Raw genomic sequence first — 21,031 nt, forward strand, 5'->3', positions numbered from 1 at the left:
AGCTCAGTAAACCTTTAAAACATTTTGCATCTTCAGGTTTCCATAGATAAATCGACTTCATTATAGGCCTGCCACAAGCTCTTATGACATGACTTGTTTCTCTCAACAGACTAGTGATACATTAGACCAATCAGAAATTGGCCAAGAAATCCCCTTCACTTACTAGGAACCAGGCACCCACCTGGACGGTTGTGGTCATGTATAGGAAGGTTGGGTATCAGTACCAGACTCCACAAGGCACAACAATTAGTTTTCATGGGATAGTCCTTTGTTACACGATAACTGTTTAGCTGGCCTTCGGCTACTGCACAACTACCCACTATTCCTAGAAAACCTGAATGGAACATTGAAGTAGGCCCCCCGACCCTACTTGAAGTTCAAAAGGCTATAGGTAATCTGAAACGAGGAAGAGCAGCTGGTCCTGATGGATTGGGCCCAGAGGTCTTTAAATATGGTGGTCCAATTTTAGCGATTAGGTTGACTAATATTCTAGCTAAAATCTGGGAGACGGATGTAATCCCATCCGACTGGTCACAATCACTGATTGTCCCAATATATAAAAAGGGGTCAAAATCATCCTGCGATAACCATAGAGGGATTAGTCTGACTAACATAGCATCTAAAATACTAGCCTCAATAATTATCGGGCGCCTAACTAAGACTCGTGAACTGCAAACACGAGAAAATCAGGCTGGCTTCAGACCTGGTCGTGGCTGTATCGACCACATATTCACCATTCGTCAAGTTTTAGAGCACAGACATGCTTATCGGCGTTCGACAATGATAGTTTTTCTTGACTTAAAAGCAGCATTTGACTCTGTAGACCGAAAGGTTCTGTGGCAGTGTCTGTCATTGAAAGGTGTACCTGAGAAGTACATAAACCTTTTGAAGGCTCTTTACTCGAACACTATTAGTCGAGTGAGAGCTTATGGCGAACTGTCATATGATTTTACAACCTCAAGTGGTGTCCGTCAAGGCTGTCCACTATCCCCAGTTTTGTTTAACTTCATTATAGACCTGTTGCTGGAAATAACACTCTCTTCGACTGAATCTACAGGAATTGATCTCCTACCAGGGGGACCACTAAGCGACTTAGAATACGCAGATGACATAGTCCTGTTTGGTGAATACGCTGACAAAATGCAGAGTCTTCTGTTGGAACTCAGTAATAATGCCAGGATGTTTGGGATGCGTTTCTCCCCATCCAAATGTAAATTGTTACTCCAGGACTGGCCTGCGTCAACACCCGAACTAAGGATAGGGAGTGAAGTAGTCGAACGCGTGGACAACTTCACTTATCTTGGAAGTCTGATCAGCCCTAATGGGTTGGTTTCTGACGAAATCTCAGCACGGATTCAAAAAGCTCGTTTGGCTTTTGCCAACTTACGTCACCTATGGCGTAGACGAGATATCCGTCTATCAATTAATGGAACGAGTATACTGCGCAGCAGTTCGCTCTGTTCTACTTTATGGCTGTGAAATATGGCCATTAAGAGTAGAAGATACTCGTAGGTTACTAGTATTTGACCACAGATGCCTTAGAAATATTGCTCGCATCTGCTGGGATAACCGGGTAAGTAATAGTGAGGTTAGACGCAGGGTATTAGGTAACGATGGTAAATCAGTTGATGAGGTGATGAATCTTCATCGACTGAGATGGTTGGGACATGTGTTACGTATGCCTGAACACCGTTTACCACGACGCGCTATGATGACTAGTGTTGGGGTTGGTTGGAAGAGAGTTAGGGGCGGCCAAACCAAGACATGGCATCAGTGTTTGAAGTCACTAACTTCTAGCCTGAGCCATGTTGGCAGATGCAGACTACCTGGTTGGGGTCCGCGTGACTATCGTAACCAATGGTTGGAGACTCTGTGTGACATGGCTCAGAATCGATCACAATGGCGTAGGTGTATACACTCTTTATCTTCCCTTAAACCTTGAGATTAGAATTGCTTCATAACTTTCTTCCTTCCTGTACTATATCCTTATATACAACCTATAATTTATATACTACTACCAACACTAAATTAACTACTATGAATCCAGTGTTCATCTTGTTGTGCTAACGAGGTATGGCAACTTGGACCGATGCATAAATGTGCCTGGTCCTACGTTGTAGCTGACTGACTGATAACTGTTGCAAGATATCATACTCAAACAAAAAAGTATTAACACCACTCTTTCACTCACCCTATACTAATTCCAGCATTCGACGGTTGTTCACACAATAAATCCTCTAAGACACTTGTTACATGTTGAGTAATATCTCGTTGTATATCCATTTTTTGATCATCTGATAAACAATCAACTTTATGAATAAATACTTCGAATTTAATGTTCATATTAAAACGGAATGCTGACTCTAAAGTAGCGTGTAGGCGAGTTAAAGCCGCATGATAATCATCCTACAGATTTAAAATAACGATCAACAATATAAATATTTGACATATGACTAGCAATTAAAAATCTGGGAAACTGAATCATATACATTTCATCAATCACTCAATTATAATCTATTACGACAATCGCATTGATCTGATCACAGTTGGATAATACAGTATCGGTAATATCCGTTGTGAATACAATAACTTCTAAAGATAACTGTATATAACACAAAACTGTTTTGTACTGTATGAACTTCAACTGACACTGACAGCATCTATTACACTGATAAAAACAATTCTCATACTCACTACACTGTAGTAAGAATAGGTTATTATTAGCTTATCTACATATCTCATTTGGCGTTTACCATTACAAGTAATTCTTATAAAATAGAAGAGTAAAATATCAAATTGTTCAGTTGAGGATGAGCTGATGATCAGTAAAATATAAGCAGGAGATTTTGCAAAAAACTGAAAAACACACCTCATTCAGAGAAAACAATGATGATAGCTTCAAATGAAAAAATAAACGGATAAGAAATTCGTGTAGCAGAAACACATTGATTTGCATGTTTCATATATGTGATGAAAATCATTTACATATGTGTACAAGGTAGCAAAAATTAATCTTTGATAGAAGTAAACCATAATGATGATCAATATATATAGATATATATTACAAGATTCTACTATTCTCTTCTTATATCTCTATTTTGATATTTTGGTTCTCCATCACTAACTTCCTGTCCATCTTCATCTTTTCCACTCGAATCAAGTTCGTTTACTGGCTCTTCATCTTCTGGTATAGGATCTGAAGACGGTTGATGTATCAACAAAGCAGCTAATTCTCGCTTTGCATGTTGTTGATTTAATTCAAGCATTTGTTGTAATGCATTTTTAATGACACAGAAATTGAATTCTATTAGACCTAAAAATGTAATAGAATGACCAAATTATAGAAACTAATGTGTTATAACAAGAAACATCGAATACTTTACTTCACAATATAATACGTAGTAGTAGTTAGGGAGAATATAAGGCAACTCTACATTCGAAGTTTTGAAGCTCATTCTATTAATTCCAACTTCCAAAAAGTAGATATCCATGCATGATTATAACGAAAACAATAAAGTCCACCGACTTACGTGTGTACTCATACACAAGTTAGGGAAGAGTGATGCATAGTGCTTACTAGATAGTGTGTCGATCAACCTTTATAAAAACAGGAGCAAAAATATTTATTGTTTGTTGATACAAGGATTTTTGTTATTTGATTATGCTTTCAAGATGCTTGAAAATTTGCAAAACATCCGACGTAGTCGAGCAAGATATCTGGTCTTTAATTTGTAAATGTTAGGTATAAGGGTATCTTTATTAGGGTTTATACACTGATTTGTCAGGTGTTTTAATGCGAGTTGGCGAATTGTCAGTTTTTTAAAAGAGTTGAGTCTGTTATATTCTCACTAGATTCATCACAGACTGTGGAAAATGGTTTTCTTATTGAACAATGAAGTATTGAGTCACCTAAGCTTAGTTCGAATGCAAATGTTTACAATGTGTGAAAATGAATAAATAATTTTGTATTTTGTAGATATATATATACACTAAAATTAATGTTTTAATAATAATGAACTGTAAAAGAGATAGACTAAATAATCGTTTACCCATTTTCTCTAAAGATTCTTCATACATCAAACAAGCTAGAGCCATATACTGATTGACGCCACGAAGATATAATGCTCTATCATTGTTTAAAATGATTGTTGCCCCAGTTTGCTCAGAGACAGGCGGATCAACAAAATTAGATTGGGGACTGCAAGCAAAGATGAGAAGGCATCATTTAGAATGAACTTAACAAAGGCGAAGTGATTTCGCCTAGTATAAAACACATTTGATTTTTCTCTTGAGATATATATAGGGATTAGCGATAAGTAATTAGTGGGTTGACAAGATAGGACTGAAGTCTAATAACACAATCCATTTGACTTTCTACCCGAGATGTGAAACTGGAGTACTTTGATAACTCATACGCTCTTGTGTCAAACTTTTCTAAAGTATTTTACATTCAATAAAAGAATACCTCAAATGTAACATATTAGATAAATGAGCATTACAGAGACGATATCGGCCTAAATGATATGCCGGGAGTTGGTAGAAATCCACAAAGTAGGACTTCGAAGTACTTAACTTGGGAGGACCATCAATAGATATTTTAGAGAGGATGAGCGAAGATTTAGTTCACGATTTTCTTCAGCATACATAAACAGTTTACGACTTTCGTATGAAATTAATACCACACGTCAAAATGCAGCGGTGTTGCCTCTTAACGACGTAAGTAAGAAGTTAGAATCTGTAGACCCTAAAAAGCCAACACTTCTTTTACCCTATGAGTAGTAAGGAATTCAGGATCAACGGGCTGACAGACCACAAACTTTCTTCGGACATGCGTGTCTATCTTCATGCAGTTCCTCACTGAGGTCTGTGGTCGTGCTTTCAGTTAACCAGTCGTCAGTAAAGTCTGCCTGAATGTGCGTTGGCATGAAATCCAGACAGCCGTGAAAACAGCGATAGGGTCTGTTGTAATCTATAATAAAAATGTCAAGGGAAACAAATGGATTTTAGAAGCATCTACTGAAGTGATAGGTGAAGCAGTAAATACTTATTGTCTGGAGTGGTTAGGACATTTTTTAATGTTCGCCCATCTACCACCTAACTCGATGCGCAATGATGGTTGGTGTACGAGTAGGTTTGAAGAAAGCTAGATGTGGGCAAACCAAGATACATTCTACTTCAAGTTGCACGCTTCTGATGATTTCGTGTGTGCTAGAATTTACTTAAAACCAATGTTTTGTCAGTCAGTCAGTCACAACGTAAAACCTGTACGTATGTACATCGGTTGAAGTTGGCATAACCAAAATGTTTTGTAAGTTTAACATGTTACTTGCAGCGAGAAGAGCACCGAACCATGGACTCAATGAAAAGCCATCCTTAAAGGGATTTTCCCAGTTATTAACGTCATTATAGTTACGTTCACTCAGCCACAGCGTGCCACTAAAATCTGTCATCATTATCTATTCTGTGATGGTTCCTATATAATATTGCTTCTACTGGACCTTATGTTATGGAGATATCACAGTATATGAAGGATTTTAAGTATATTAAGTAGGGTGCATGACGATTAGTTCGAAAACTCCCTTATGGATTGGAAGAACAGTACGAAATAGAGCTTTACAAGTCAAGCTGGTGTACGATTGGTTTTTACAGAAAATTTAGGATGAGTAAACAAAGATATGGCACCAATCCATAAAAGGACTGACTATTAGATTGAGCAATGTAGGCATGATCACACTGGTTGAGTTGCGCATGATTATCTTAACCAACAGTTAGAGACTTAGTCTAGATGTCTGAAGATCGTTCGCAATGGCGTAGAAGCATTTTATGTTTGTCATATCTTTCATCCTAATTTTCTTGTTCCTCCATAATTTTGTTTTAAATCACTAATATATATTTTGTTCTCCAACCGTATCTTCGATATCTAATCTTTTCTACCACTACTACAATTACTACATCTACTCATCTGGGATTTGCCCTGTAAACTTTATCTGGTTGTGCTAAAAGGGTATTACAACTTGAACTGATATTCACATGCACCAGGTTCTACGCTGCGTACGGCTGATTGATATTATTGCGCACGAAATGTTACTTGCATACGTGCTGCCAGATGTGTTCAAAATATTTATATACTACCGGAAACCAGAAGTTGAATAACTTTTGGTTACAAAATAGTGATATTTATTATATATACTTATTCATGATGGCATACAGTAGGTATTATCATATCACCTGTAGCTAGCTGAGCGACAGTAAAGCAAAATTAGATGATAACTTATTTTTCATGACTACGAATTGTGCTCGAAAATTATCAGCACAATTTCAGACGGTAATTTCAACATCGTGAAGGAGTTTATGTTAAATCGATGTCCGTTAGACATGTTGATTTCGATACGCTTATGGTTTCTGGAAGAATAAAGGTTTTAAAGTTTATGATATTAAGTCGCTGAAAATGAATGTATAAAGTGAAAAGAGTATTCACATTAACTAATAGCCTACGTGTAGATTGCTGCTACATCTACGACAACATCAATCATATCACAGCATAATTCATAAGTTTGCATGTCTACTGCATTTGAATCTGTTGCTAAATATATTTTACTTGTGACATCAAAAAGAAATGCTTTGTCCACCATTGAATTCTGCAAAACAAGAAAGAAAACATGGTGAAGAAATCAAATAAAGAGATTTTTTTAAAAATATACGCGAAGCAATCACATGAATGATAATGTAAAGAATCGTCCTACAAACAAAAACTAAGCATGATTAGAGTAAAAAATTGAATTTTGGATTGTGATGTTGCTTATACCATAGAAATTTACAGACCGTTCTGTTATGTATTCTAAGGAGTAATAAAGGTCTTTTTCTGATAGTCGTTTTATACAAATGTTATAATTCTGTTTTTGCTATATATAAACGACCCAGCTATTCCTATTGCTTAGTATTCTTATACGATGACACTCGACAAGACCCTAAAATCAGAACACGTTGAACAGGAATTAAATTGTATTCAAAATAATAGTAATGATAAGTGAACAGCAATCAATAGTTTAAATAATGTTCATGTATTTATAGTATATACATAAGAAGCTTATAGATTTTTTTCTGCAATAATATGCCCGGGCTGATCGGTTTAGAATTAGCCAATCAGCGCGCAGCAACACCATCATGCATAAAACATGCTTAATTCAATCTATATCCCACTAACAACAAAATAGCTGAAACCTCGGAAACGAAACTATTAATTGATAAAAGTTAGTCAAGGAATTCTCAAAAAACGACGTGCCTTATATCATATTCGTGGGAGATTTCAACATCCAGTCTTCTGAACGATGGCTTCATTGAGTCCATGGTTCGGTACTCTTCTCGCTGCAAGTAACATGTTAAACTTACAAAACATTTTGGTTATGCCAACTTCAACCGATGTACATACGTACAGGTTTTACGTTGTGACTGACTGACTGACAAAACATTGGTTTTAAGTAAATTCTAGCACACACGAAATCATCAGAAGCGTGCAACTTGAAGTAGAATGTATCTTGGTTTGCCCACATCTAGCTTTCTTCAAACCTACTCGTACACCAACCATCATCGCGCATCGAGTTAGGTGGTAGATGGGCGAACATTAAAAAATGTCCTAACCACTCCAGACAATAGAGATTCAATAACTCATTAATCGTTTTTTCATGTTTGCTTATTACTCTGCGTCTAACCTAAGGATCGCTAACTTGATGGTCCCCAATTTTATGGCCAGTCCCTTGAGAGTGTCTATAATCAAAAACTAGCAACGTCAAAATATTATCTATTCTTAAAGGCCACGATTCACAGATGTGAAATAAAATAAAACAGACCGCCACATAGTCTACTCATCTTATGATTGGGTATCTCACGCTACAAGTGATGCAAGTTGCCAACACCCAATCAGGCTTGTTGAATCCGTGACATAATTTTGCTAGACATTAGCCCATCAGCACTGACGATAATGTCATGTGCAGAACTCGATAGACTTAATTACTTCACTCCCTATGATTAATTAAGACGGTGATGTAGACCTGTCTCTAAGAAGCAGTTTGCATTTAGAAGAAAAGAAACGCCTCGCGACACAGACATGCTTCGATTGTTGATCAAGGCACAGAAGAGAATCTTTTAGGTGGCCGATGGGGACTCATTGGTCGCAGGTTAGATAACGCGAATCGTGCACTGCAATAATTAATAATGAAAATACTATTCTTGCTTCAATTCAAATTCAGACTATTCACATTCTTTATTCTTAGTCTTCTTATTCCAGTAGTTGTTTGGGTATGTATACAAGAAGATTGAGTTTCAGTATTAGTATTGTACGCTACTTATTCAAATACAAAATGTTTTGAGAAACATATTTATTGCACTTTTTGCAATGAAACCTTCTTATTAGTCAGTGTATTTCACAGACTAAGAAAATAACTTCGTCACAACAAATAAGATGAATCGATTTCATTTTAATATCAGAATTTACTCAACTATCAATGAAACATTGTTACTTTGCGTATGTGATCATTTTAAAATTTTAGGGATAGGACTAAAATGTTTTTTTAAAACATGATACATTCCAATTACTAAATAAGCAATCTTGTTATGAACAAAATGTAAACAAGAACAGTGAACATGTACTGGTTAGGTGATCTGTATAATGGAAAAGTGACTGTACTATTCAAATTTCACAATGATTAGATTTTGATTTTGAACTGCACTTTATTAATTTCAGTCTCAAAAGTTTGACGATATTGATAGCCATTCCCTAAAAGATATGGTTCAAAATCCTGTAGTAAACGAATATGTGACTAAATAAGAAACTCAAATTTATTACTGTGGTGTGAGCTACTTATATCGGCATAAATAGTATATATAGTGAGAAAGGAATAGAATATCTGACAGCAGAAGATTGAGAAGATCAAGAAGAGAAGAAAGAAATAAAAAGCAATTCGTGTGGAAATCCTGGAACAATGAAGCCTGAGACAATTGAAGAACATTTTGCAAATATAGTATCATAGTATGGTTTTTGTATTTTACCAAGTAACGTTGTAAGTTGTGCTAAATATATAGTTAGTTGTCCTCACCTGTGTTCTCATTCACTACACTATTTATAGAAAGATTGTTCTTTGAAACACAGATAAAGGAATATTAACTAGTGTGTATTAGTTGAATTGAAGATAATCTTTTCTATTTACAAAAGGATCTAATGAATCTTCTCTTTATACAAATTAACAAGAAGGTATAGCAATTTTTAAAAGGTTATCCTAGTTTACCATTTAGATGTTTAATGAAATATTTAAGTAGTATAGATGCATATTATTATAATTTTCTTTTTTTTGAAATAACAATAACAATTTAATTCATTGTCATCATGAAATAACAAAAAATAGAATGGGGTTTTGTGAAGATTTAGTATTTTCATAGTTGAAAGAGTGAATGAATTGAAGCTGGATGCGTACTACTGAGGAGTTCAATAATAGGACGAAACGGCCGTCCAGTGCTTCCAGCCAGGTTTTCCATGGTGGTCTAACTTCAATGGACTCACGCTTTCAACTATTGAAAAATAGAATTTCAATTTGTAATAAACAAAATAAAATAAAAACAACCTTGATTACTTACTGTAATAAATATATTTAATAAATGTTCAAATGCTTCTAAATAAGGAATTAATTTTTGTACCACTTTACTGAATGCTTCAAATATTGAATGATCATATATTGTAGTTAAATGAAATCTAATTTAAAAAAAGGAAAAAGAGATTAAGTTTAATATATAGGGAATCTCTAAAGAATTGAGATAATTCTATTAACAATAACCTATGACCTCACAAGTCTTGTTTGTGATATCGATATACTTCCTCTTAGACTTATTCTGTCAATAATCAATTTACCTTATCACAAAATTGCACGCTGCCTAGTGGATAAGTTGAAAAACAGTCTGTAAACGATTAGCAACGTATAAATTAAAACATCCATTTTAGATTTGTCGACAATATGAACCATATAAATATTGCTAGTAAATTTATGGTTTCCCTTGATATGACATTATTGTTTACCAAAATACCACTTCTTGAAAACATAGACATAACTTGCCAGCGTCATGATATTCTACCTTCACCGGCATCAAACTCAAACGACTGTTAATCATCTGTACAAAAGACATTGTTTCAATTCAATAATGTCATATACCAACAAACTGATTGTGTAGCAACGGAAAGTCCGTTAGGTCCTGCCCTAGCAGATACCTTCATGGCTAATCTAGCAAGAACCAAGCTCGGAGGAACAATAGATGAAATAGTGTATTATTCAAGGTATGTTGATGACGTCATAGTATGCAACAATAAAAAACATGAAACAAATCTACTGAAACTTCTCAACAAAGGCCATTAAATATCTACTTTACTATGGAACAAGTTCCATTTTCTCGACGTTGCAATATAAAAAAAGATGGTACGGTTCAACGTTCGGTTTACAGAAACTATACATAGAATGGAGTTAATCTCAATAGATTTCGTGCACAGATTCAAACACAGTTTGACAGAAAAGAAGGGATAAGTACTGCCAACACACTAGAAGAGGGAAAAATGAGTCTGAAAAGGTTTTTAAGGACCAACGGCATCCACAAAAAAAAAACGTAAAAACAAACAACCCAGTCAGGGAGTCGTGAAGGACCGACAGAAGCCAGTCCTTTGCAGCTTTCTTTCATACCACGACACCATGTCATACACTGACCACTCTCCGCTTTTTCCAACCAGTCCCAGAGTCGGCAAATAATGCACGACGTGGAATTCTCTAGGACGACATTCGTAGAACATGCCCAAGCCACCGAAATCGGTGTCTCAAGATAGTGACACCAATCCGGTTGTCATCTCTGCGCCTGAACACACGATGCCGAACCCCTGCATTACTGATATCATGTTGCCACTGGATGTCAGCAATCTTCGGAGACAACGATAATTGAACACAGAGAGACGTCAAACATCCTCAACTCGGAGGGCCAGGTTCCACAAGCATAGAGCGAAAATGCTCTCACCGACGCGTTGTAGATACGACCTTTAACAGCCAGACTAACATCACGAAGGTGCCAAAGATGGTCGACATTGGCATAAGCCGCTCTGGCTTTCACTTAACGTGAATCGATCTCATGACTCACGCCACCACCAGAACTTATGCAGCTACCTAGATACACGAACGTTTACAATATTGACAGAGACAAATGACTTTCTGAATTACAGACTAAAAACTGCATCAACAAGAACTTATCCTGCAGCGAAACTTGTCTTATTCAAAACATGTTCTTGAACACATTCAAAAATGGTCATTTTTCATTAATTTATTTATACGCATAAATATTGGTACAAACAGGTACCAGATACATATCCGCCACACAAACCAAATGAGATTTGCGTGAGGGCTGTGATACTGCTCAGGTGCCCAAACTAAAGCAGGGGACCACACCCGGAGCCTTCGGCCTAAGAGTCTGATCTACAAGACAGTGGAGCATCGCGAGGAGATGCAGTCCCATGGTAGCAGGTGACCAACGATTGGTTCATACACCATTCGTTCCTTCAGGATACTGGAGTCCATGTGCACCATTGGTTTGGAATCAGGGTTTTCCAACTCCCCTAGGTCTACTCACTGTGTCCACCAACCCGATTAAAGCGCCAGACATTCGCTTTTCGTCCTCTTGATTTCGTAAACAACACCCCTGCCACGTGAAGTCAGTGAGTAGGACTTCCCTGACAGAGGCTATATTACGCATGACAATGTGACAGTATTTCGAGAGGGAGAGCGGACTCTCACCACTCTCGGCCATACCAGGGCACTTGGGGGCCTATTTTCATTAATCAACTGATTTAACTAATATCCTTCTGTATTAATACTAATCTGCTTTCAGGTGCTTCAATACATAATCGTGCAATGTTTGTTGACTCTATAATTTCCAATCACTAATTCGATGTTCTGGAACTTCCCCTCTCATATTTTATCTATCTATCTTTGTTTTTGCTCTCTTCAAATAATTCAACTCATAAAACAAAACAATGTTACATTAGAGCTCAGTAAACCTTTAAAACATTTTGCATCTTCAGGTTTCCATAGATAAATCGACTTCATTATAGGCCTGCCACAAGCTCTTATGACATGACTTGTTTCTCTCAACAGACTAGTGATACATTAGACCAATCAGAAATTGGCCAAGAAATCCCCTTCACTTACTAGGAACCAGGCACCCACCTGGACGGTTGTGGTCATGTATAGGAAGGTTGGGTATCAGTACCAGACTCCACAAGGCACAACAATTAGTTTTCATGGGATAGTCCTTTGTTACACGATAACTGTTGCAAGATATCATACTCAAACAAAAAAGTATTAACACCACTCTTTCACTCACCCTATACTAATTCCAGCATTCGACGGTTGTTCACACAATAAATCCTCTAAGACACTTGTTACATGTTGAGTAATATCTCGTTGTATATCCATTTTTTGATCATCTGATAAACAATCAACTTTATGAATAAATACTTCGAATTTAATGTTCATATTAAAACGGAATGCTGACTCTAAAGTAGCGTGTAGGCGAGTTAAAGCCGCATGATAATCATCCTACAGATTTAAAATAACGATCAACAATATAAATATTTGACATATGACTAGCAATTAAAAATCTGGGAAACTGAATCATATACATTTCATCAATCACTCAATTATAATCTATTACGACAATCGCATTGGTCTGATCACAGTTGGATAATACAGTATCGGTAATATCCGTTGTGAATACAATAACTTCTAAAGATAACTGTATATAACACAAAACTGTTTTGTACTGTATGAACTTCAACTGACACTGACAGCATCTATTACACTGATAAAAACAATTCTCATACTCACTACACTGTAGTAAGAATAGGTTATTATTAGCTTATCTACATATCTCATTTGGCGTTTACCATTACAAGTAATTCTTATAAAATAGAAGAGTAAAATATCAAATTGTTCAGTTGAGGATGAGCTGATGATCAGTAAAATATAAGCAGGAGATTTTGCAAAAAACTGAAAAACACACCTCATTCAGAGAAAACAATGATGATAGCTTCAAATGAAAAAATAAACGGATAAGAAATTCGTGTAGCAGAAACACATTGATTTGCATGTTTCATATATGTGATGAAAATCATTTACATATGTGTACAAGGTAGCAAAAATTAATCTTTGATAGAAGTAAACCATAATGATGATCAATATATATAGATATATATTACAAGATTCTACTATTCTCTTCTTATATCTCTATTTTGATATTTTGGTTCTCCATCACTAACTTCCTGTCCATCTTCATCTTTTCCACTCGAATCAAGTTCGTTTACTGGCTCTTCATCTTCTGGTATAGGATCTGAAGACGGTTGATGTATCAACAAAGCAGCTAATTCTCGCTTTGCATGTTGTTGATTTAATTCAAGCATTTGTTGTAATGCATTTTTAATGACACAGAAATTGGATTCTATGAAAAATACAGAATAAATAGAACTCATTACGATTTTTCGTTGATGACCATATGTGGGAAACCGGAGGTCAGTTGAAGTGATCCCGAATATAGTTGACCAATAGCCCCATAAACGTTGTCGGACAACATATCACACTTTTTTTTACTTGTTTCCATATCTACAAATGATTCCAGAATCTTTTAATTCGCGAGAGACTTTTGAAATTTATTGGCCTATTCTAGATATTAATATTACATTACCTACGACCATCGCCTTTATTTTTACATTAGAATGTAAATCCGACAATATCATAGAGATGAACATTCTGATATTTATCTACTGTCTCTAACTCATGCTTACTCATAGTTGTAATTTCGAGTTAAGCTTTAGGATGCCTCTCACAAACGAACATGTGCTCGCACTATAAATCAAAGTTTAAGCACGTGTTTTGAAAGTTAGTGACAGATGTCAGGGATCCCTAAAATTTCAGTTCATTGAGTGTGCTTAGTGAAGCAAACCGACGTTATCCATTCGATGATGTAGAATTACAAACCCAATACAAACACTGCTTTAACTAGCTTAGCTTACTTCAGTATTTAAATCACCCACTACAAAAGGAAACATTTTAAGAAATCCAAAATATACTAGTGTGTAACGGACTCGCTTCAAATTCACAGAATAATATTGGAAACCAAACGAAACACAACACATTTAGTTACTACTTTACCTGAGCATCGATAATGAAAATTATAGCACAAGAAGCTAAAAATATAGCTTCAGACTGAAATGTTTCATCACAAAAATCAATGTGACCAGGAAAATCCCATATTTGAAATTTGATAAAGGAGCATTCAGATACGTCTGAAATGTTATATCTTAAAACAAATCATAAATAATGCTACCATTCTTTTCAATTTTGTGGGTACTTTCCAAAAACAATGTTTCGTTTGGGGCCATTTTGTGAAAAACAACTCGCTGAATTGATGATTTACCACTTCTATCAATAAGAAATCATCATATTAACATAATGAAATGAAACCTTCTTAAACCCATCAGTAGTATTTTCGGTTTTTCATCGACTTGACTCAACATATTTTGAAAAATAGGCAAATGATTCCCAACACCACAAGTGCCAGCAGCAACCGTGCTCTGTGATAGTTCACAATCATAGTTTTCCTGATATCCAGTAGGGATAAAGTTTCCTAACTCTGAATAAACCTGACGAGTGGGGTCCTCACTGTTAACATTGTTCATTCTGAAACTAAAAAGTGAAGAACTGTTAAAATGAAAACTCAGTATTCGAAAAAAATAGATTGTAAAAGCATAACGTTATCCAAGTGTTTTAACAGCCTTGTTTAGAAAATGTAGCCGCTTAGTTTTGATTGACTAACTTGGGACAACTAATTCCTACTACTTCTTTGTAGGTAGAACTCGGGATCATCTAATATGGTTGTAAGTTCTTTTATTGCTGTTATATTGTTCCTGACTTCAGAGTAAACCACAATGTAAAGCGAAGTTAGTAATGTAGACACCCTTTATATACCATGAAAGAGCATTTTTTATCTTCTTACAATGATTATCATATCACACGTACGGATTACATGCTTCAGTAACCACTTTCGTTTTGCTTTATTTTGTATGTACTTGAGGTTGCTAAATCAACACTTAAAAATCGATGACTAACAGAAAATCTTCCAACTTTGAATCATTTAGCACTTTACGGATAAATGAACTGTACTTATCAAGAGCTTCAGTTAGTCAGATGTGAAAGTACCATGTCTTGAACTCAAATAATTTGTGATAATAAAACTTGCTTTACTAGGAATTGAGTGAGCTCTCCCTCTCGAAATACTCTCACATGGCCACGCGTATATAGCCTCTACCAGGGAAGTCCTACTCACTGCCTTCTCGCAGCGAGGGTTTTGTTTACAAAAGTGAAAGGACGAAAAGCGAATGTCCGGCGCTTTAACCGGGTTAATGGACACGGAGAGTCCACCTGGAGGAGTTGGAAAACCCTGATTCCAAACCAATGGTGCACATGGGCTCCAGTATCCTAATGGAACGAATGGCGAATGAACCTGTTGTTGGTCACCGGCTACCATAGGACTGCATCTCCTCACGATGCTCCACTGCCTTTTGGATCAGACCTTTAGGTGAAAGGCTCTGGGTGTGGCCCCCTAAGAAAACCACCTGCTTCGGTTTGGGCACCCGGGCAGTATCACAGCCCACACACAAATGACATGAAATGACGCACTACACTAACTACACTGCTCTCGTTCCTAATAGAAGAAAGACAATTTACATTATTATTATTATTATTACCATTATTGTTATGATAATTATCATTATTATTATTATCATCATTATTACCATTATTTACCACGTCGCTTTTTCACTCCCTTTATTCCCAAATTGTGTATCCTTCCTTTCCAACTTATGCAGTAGCTCGCCCATGGTGGAAACTCTGTCCTATCTAAACGATCTCCAATCACTGTCTGGTTGAAAGTGAATGCTTCCACCGATTACGAATACTGGAGCAGTCTTTCTGAAACCACGTACGCCGTTCAAGCTGGCTTCCTTCAACGTTCGCACACTAATGCAGATCAGACAACAGATGGGGCTGGCTATGTCTTTAGAAAGCCTTAATGTTGATGTTTGCTGTCCATCCGAGACCCGTATTCAAGACTCTAGTGAAGTACTACAAATTCGCTCTCCATCTGTCGCCTCGAAAAGCTTGTTCCACGTGCGCTTATCCGGGGACTCTGTGGCATCTTCGTCCGGTCTTGCTGGCGTTGGTATCGCACTAAGCGCTAGAGCTGAGGCAGGACCAATCGATTGGATCCCCATTAACAGTCGGTTATGTGCTGTTAGATTAGAAAGTTCCATCAAATAGAGAAGAAATCGGCGTGAGAAACGGTGTCTTTTCGTCATCTCCGCCTATGCCCCGACAGATTGCAGCCCGGATGCAATCAAGGATGAGTTTTACCACCAGTTAACAGTTCTTCTACAGAAAGCGCGTTCGACAGATATTGTAGTATTAGCCGGAGACTTGAATGCTCAGGTCGGGCGTCTAGGCACAGAAAAGAGTCGTTTAGGTGGCCGATGGGGACTTGTTGGTCGCAGGACAGATAACGGGGACCGTTTGCTGCAACTGTGCACAGACCACAACCTGTTTCTGGCTAGCACTAACTTCCGGCACAGTCATCGCCGGTGTGCCACCTGGCGTCCTCCCTCTGCATCCCAAGCCTGGACTCAGATTGATCACATCGCGATCAGCTACCGCTGGCGTGGTTGTGTACAAGACTGCCGCTCCCTTTGGAGTACCTGTCTGGAGTCTGATCATGCCCTGGTCTGCGCCAATCTTACCTTACTTTTCAGTGGCTGAAGGATTGACCGCCATCAACGGATCGATTTTAGTAAACAGGCTGCAACTTCTGTTGCAAGTAAGTATCGAGCGGAGCTAGCTTCTAGGCTAGCTACCATCCCACCGAAAAGTATAGATGAGCATTGGTTGCATCTTCACGACGCCATGAAAATGGCGAGTAAAGCCGCTTGCGGCTTCGCGAAAAGTCCCGCTTATAAGCACTGGGTTTTTTCTGGCTCCTTACAACTGATGGAAGCCCGTCGGTCTACTCCGGGTGACCGTGAGTTTGACCACAAACGAAGGCTGTTACGTAATGAAATTGGGCAAAGCTTGCGTAAGGACCGAGAAGCCTGGTGGTCGGAGCGTGCTAATGAGATGGAAGCAGCAGCTGCATCTGGTAACTGCCGGAAGCTCTTCCAACTCATCCGAGCCACTGGCAGCAAGAAGTCTGGTGTGAGTGAAACAATCTACGAGGATGACGGGATGCCAATCACTAACATCTCTCGACGTTTTGGACGATGGGCGGAATTTTTTGAAGGGCAGTTCAACTGGCCTGCTGCTCCGGCAACATCAACCAGTTTGTCCTGCCCCCCATGGCCGGTGATGACTGATCCACCAAACGAGGCGGAAGTCCGCAAGGAACTCCAACTCTTGAAACGTTACAAATCACCGGGCCCAGATGACTTACCTTCGGCTCTTTTTAAAGATGGTGGTGACTTTCTGGCTAAGGAACTGACTGTGTTGTTTGCAAAGGTTTGGGAGCAAGAAAGTGTTCCAACATCATGGAATGAGTCAATAGTCGTCCCTATCTTTAAAAAGGGTTCACGTTGTTCCTGTAACAACTATCGGGGGATAAGTCTACTTCCGATTGCGTCCAAACTATTGGCTTCTGCCATTCTTCGTAGGTTGTTTAAAACCCGAGAACGATTGACTCGCGAGGAGCAGGCTGGTTTTCGTTCTGGTCGAGGATGCATTGATCACATCTTCACCCTCCGCCAAATGTTAGAACACCGTCATACTTATCGCAGGCCAACAATCGTAGTGTTTCTTGATATCAGGGCTGCCTTCGATTCGTTGGACAGGACTGTTCTCTGGGATTGTCTATTGAAGAAGGGTGTGCCTGAGAAGTTCATTAACATCTTAAAGGCCCTGTATACGAACACCTCAGGCAGAGTGAGAGCATACAACCACCTTTCTCCCTTGTTTCATTCGAGCAGTGGGGTTAGGCAGGGTTGCCCGATCTCACCATTCCTCTTCAACTTTGCCATCGATGACATCCTGGAAACAGCTCTGATGGATGTAAGTAATGGCGGTGTGGATATGTTGCCTGGAGAACGACTTCTCGACCTCGAGTATGCGGATGATATTGTCTTACTGTGCGGTAATGCCCAAGGCATGCAATCCGCACTTAATCAGTTGACAATCAGTGTCCGCAGGTACGGCATGTGCTTTGCACCCTCCAAGTGCAAAGTACTCCTACAAGACTGACAGGATTCTCATCCTGTACTCACCCTGGATGGTGAGCAGATTGAAGTAGTTGAGAAGTTCGTGTATCTAGGTAGCTACATAAGTGCTGGTGGTGGCGTGAGTGATGTGATTGATGCACGTATAATGAAAGCCAGAGCGGCTTATGCCAATCTGGGCCATCTTTGGCGCCTTCGTGATGTTAGTCTGGCTGTAAAAGGTCGGATCTACAACGCGTCGGTGAGAGCAGTTTTGCTCTATGCTTGTGAAACCTGGCCTCTCCGAGTTGAGGATGTTAGGTGTCTCTCTGTGTTCGACCATCGTTGTCTCCGAAGGATCGCTGACATCTAGTGGCAACACCATTTTAGTAATGCAGAGGTTCGGCATCATGTGTTCAGGCGCAGAGACGATAATTCAATTGGTGTCACCATCTTGAAACACCGATTTCGGTGGCTTGGACATGTTTTACGAATGTCGTCCCAGAGAATTCCACGTCGTGCATTATTTGCCGACTCTGGGACTGGTTGGAAAAAGCGGAGAGGAGGTCAGTGTATGACATGGTGTCGTGGCATGAAAGAAAGTTGCAAAGGGCTAGCTTCTGTTGGTCCTTCACGACTCCCTGGCTGGGGTCCGAGAGATGGTGCAACACAGTGGCTAGAGACGTTATCAGATATGGCTCAGAATAGAAGCCAGTGGCGATTCTGCTGTAACCTCCTTTTACTTTCTTCATAAAGAGTGGTCATAACTTCCTTTACTGAAAGAGTTCTTCTGTTTCTCCGATTATTACCCTTATTATTACACTAACATACACTAATCTGTGGTTATTGTTCCTTTCTTTTTTTCTTATATGCACCTCCCATTCTCATTGTTTTGTGTGGCGCACATATATCTAGTGCCCCCTTGTACCAATATTTGTGTTTACATAAATAAAGATATCCTAAGTCTTGCAACCTCCTGGCAGGTATTATCAGATACTAACCTCCATTTCATTCATATCTTTATTCTTGTATATCTTCTGGTAGAACGAAATGCAAATATATTAAAATCCATACACACAAGCAAATCTATAAAAGTTCTGGAATAACTTACCTAGCAAATATACTCTGTGACGAACAGGTTGTTAGAGTTAGCCTAGTAAATAACCTGTATTCATAAGCATGTCTCAAATTTGATAATTTGTACAGACTCAGATTTTTTTCACCTTTTCTCTGTTTCTTTTTTTGTTTCTTGGAAAAGAAAAAACTTGTTGAAATACATCGTGCTGAGAATTCTATATTGTACCAGAATATATTATTGAATAGAGCCATTAATAACAATAATGGTCAGCAACTAAGATCTTGCTCACAATCGAATCCTCCATCAGCGTTTAATAATTCTTCTATCCTCACGATTAACCCTCATTTATCTTCGTCACCATGCGCCAACAATACCAATGTTTCTAGTTCAAGAAACGTTATTCTTGGTATGCTTAAACCACTCTCTAAACTGCATGTTGGAGCTTTTACTGTTCGAAACTTGTGTCAGATAGGACAACAGACTGCTCAAGCCAGGACTCTAGAATTCCGCGTTATCGACGTATACTGTGTCTCTGGGACGCGGATACAGGATCCAAGTACGGTCATTCATTGGACCTCACCTTATCAATATGAAGGAACGGCACGACTTACCGTTCAAGTATTTGGAGACCTCATTGTTATTTCCCGTTACCCCTCTGGTTAAGGTATATCATTGAGTTCTAAAACAGGACAAGCTCTCCTAGACTGGATTCCATTTAACAGTCGCTTGTGAACTGTCTGAACAAACCGGACAGTAAGAACTCCAAAAGATAAAGACACGCCATTGCCCCCATTGATTGCAGCTCAGGTAAAGTTAACGGTGAAATTTATGGGCTTTCAAACGCTCTGATTTAGTACTAGTGGTAGGTGATTTTAATGCTCAAGTAGGTAAACTAAACCAAACCGAAAGTCACTTAGGCGGATCTTATGATGTTGCGTCTCAGCGATTATATAATAGCGACCACCTGTTGTAACTAAGCTCAGATAACCGTCTAGTTCTGGAAAACATTAACTTTAAACATAAAGGGAAGCATTGTCTGACGTGGCAACCTCCACACTCAACCTTATGATGGACCTAAGTAGACCACATTGCCATTGGCCATTGTTGAAGAGGCTTGATAAAAGAATACCACTCATTCTGGATGGTGTGAGTTCTCAACTCAGTGAAGCTAAAAATTCTATAGGGAATCTACGACGATGGATGGCGGAAGGGTCCGATGGACTCACCGCTGAGATTTTTAAGGAGGGTGTTCCGGTTTTAGCAGTTAAATTAACTAAGATCTGGGAACTGGATGTAATCCAATTTGACTAGTCTCGGTCACTAATCGTCCCAGTTTGTAAGAAACGACAAAATCCTCTTGTGACAATCACAGAGAAATCAATCTGACGATTATAACATCTAAACTAGCCTCAATAATCATCTAACGCTTAGCTACGGTTCGTGTAGAGCAAACTTATTATTTATTTATTTAATCACATATATACTGGTACAAAGGGCACCGGATACATATGCGCCACACAAAATAATGAGAATGGGAGGAGAAGGAAGAAAGTGCGTATATATAGAGGAAGGAAAAAAAGAAAAGGAGAAGAGTAATGATGGGGGTGGAACTGAAATGTACAACCAGAAGAGCTCTCTCAGTTAAGAAAGTT

The 21,031-nt window shown here is 38.3% G+C and overlaps 2 protein-coding genes across 2 annotated transcripts in view; one reads left to right on the forward strand and one right to left on the reverse strand.

The window, feature by feature from the left end:
* Positions 1-18, forward strand: part of Smp_026100 (putative 40s ribosomal protein S28) — a gene marked incomplete at its 3' end in the record, with an annotated part of 568 nt that extends 550 nt beyond the window's left edge. Inside the window, exon 3 of the mRNA XM_018797538.1 lies at positions 1-18. Coding sequence (XP_018652570.1) covers positions 1-18 — 18 coding nt within the window.
* A 2,169-nt stretch (positions 19-2,187) lies between these two features.
* Positions 2,188-14,756, reverse strand: Smp_026090 (ras-related GTP binding rag C,d/gtr2; the record flags this gene model as incomplete). Its single annotated transcript, XM_018797539.1, has 9 exons — positions 14,535-14,756; positions 14,398-14,492; positions 14,223-14,356; positions 12,400-12,614; positions 9,628-9,742; positions 6,496-6,638; positions 4,050-4,198; positions 3,126-3,313; positions 2,188-2,406 (listed from the first exon to the last, which is right to left on the reverse strand). The coding sequence occupies exons 1-9, from the start codon at positions 14,747-14,749 to the stop codon at positions 2,188-2,190; spliced, it is 1,473 nt and encodes a 490-aa protein (XP_018652571.1). The 5' UTR covers positions 14,750-14,756.
* Positions 14,757-21,031: the final 6,275 nt, after the last annotated feature.

The sequence above is a fragment of the Schistosoma mansoni genome, chromosome 5 (assembly GCF_000237925.1).
Source record: "Schistosoma mansoni strain Puerto Rico chromosome 5, complete genome".
Lineage (NCBI taxonomy): Eukaryota > Metazoa > Platyhelminthes > Trematoda > Strigeidida > Schistosomatidae > Schistosoma > Schistosoma mansoni.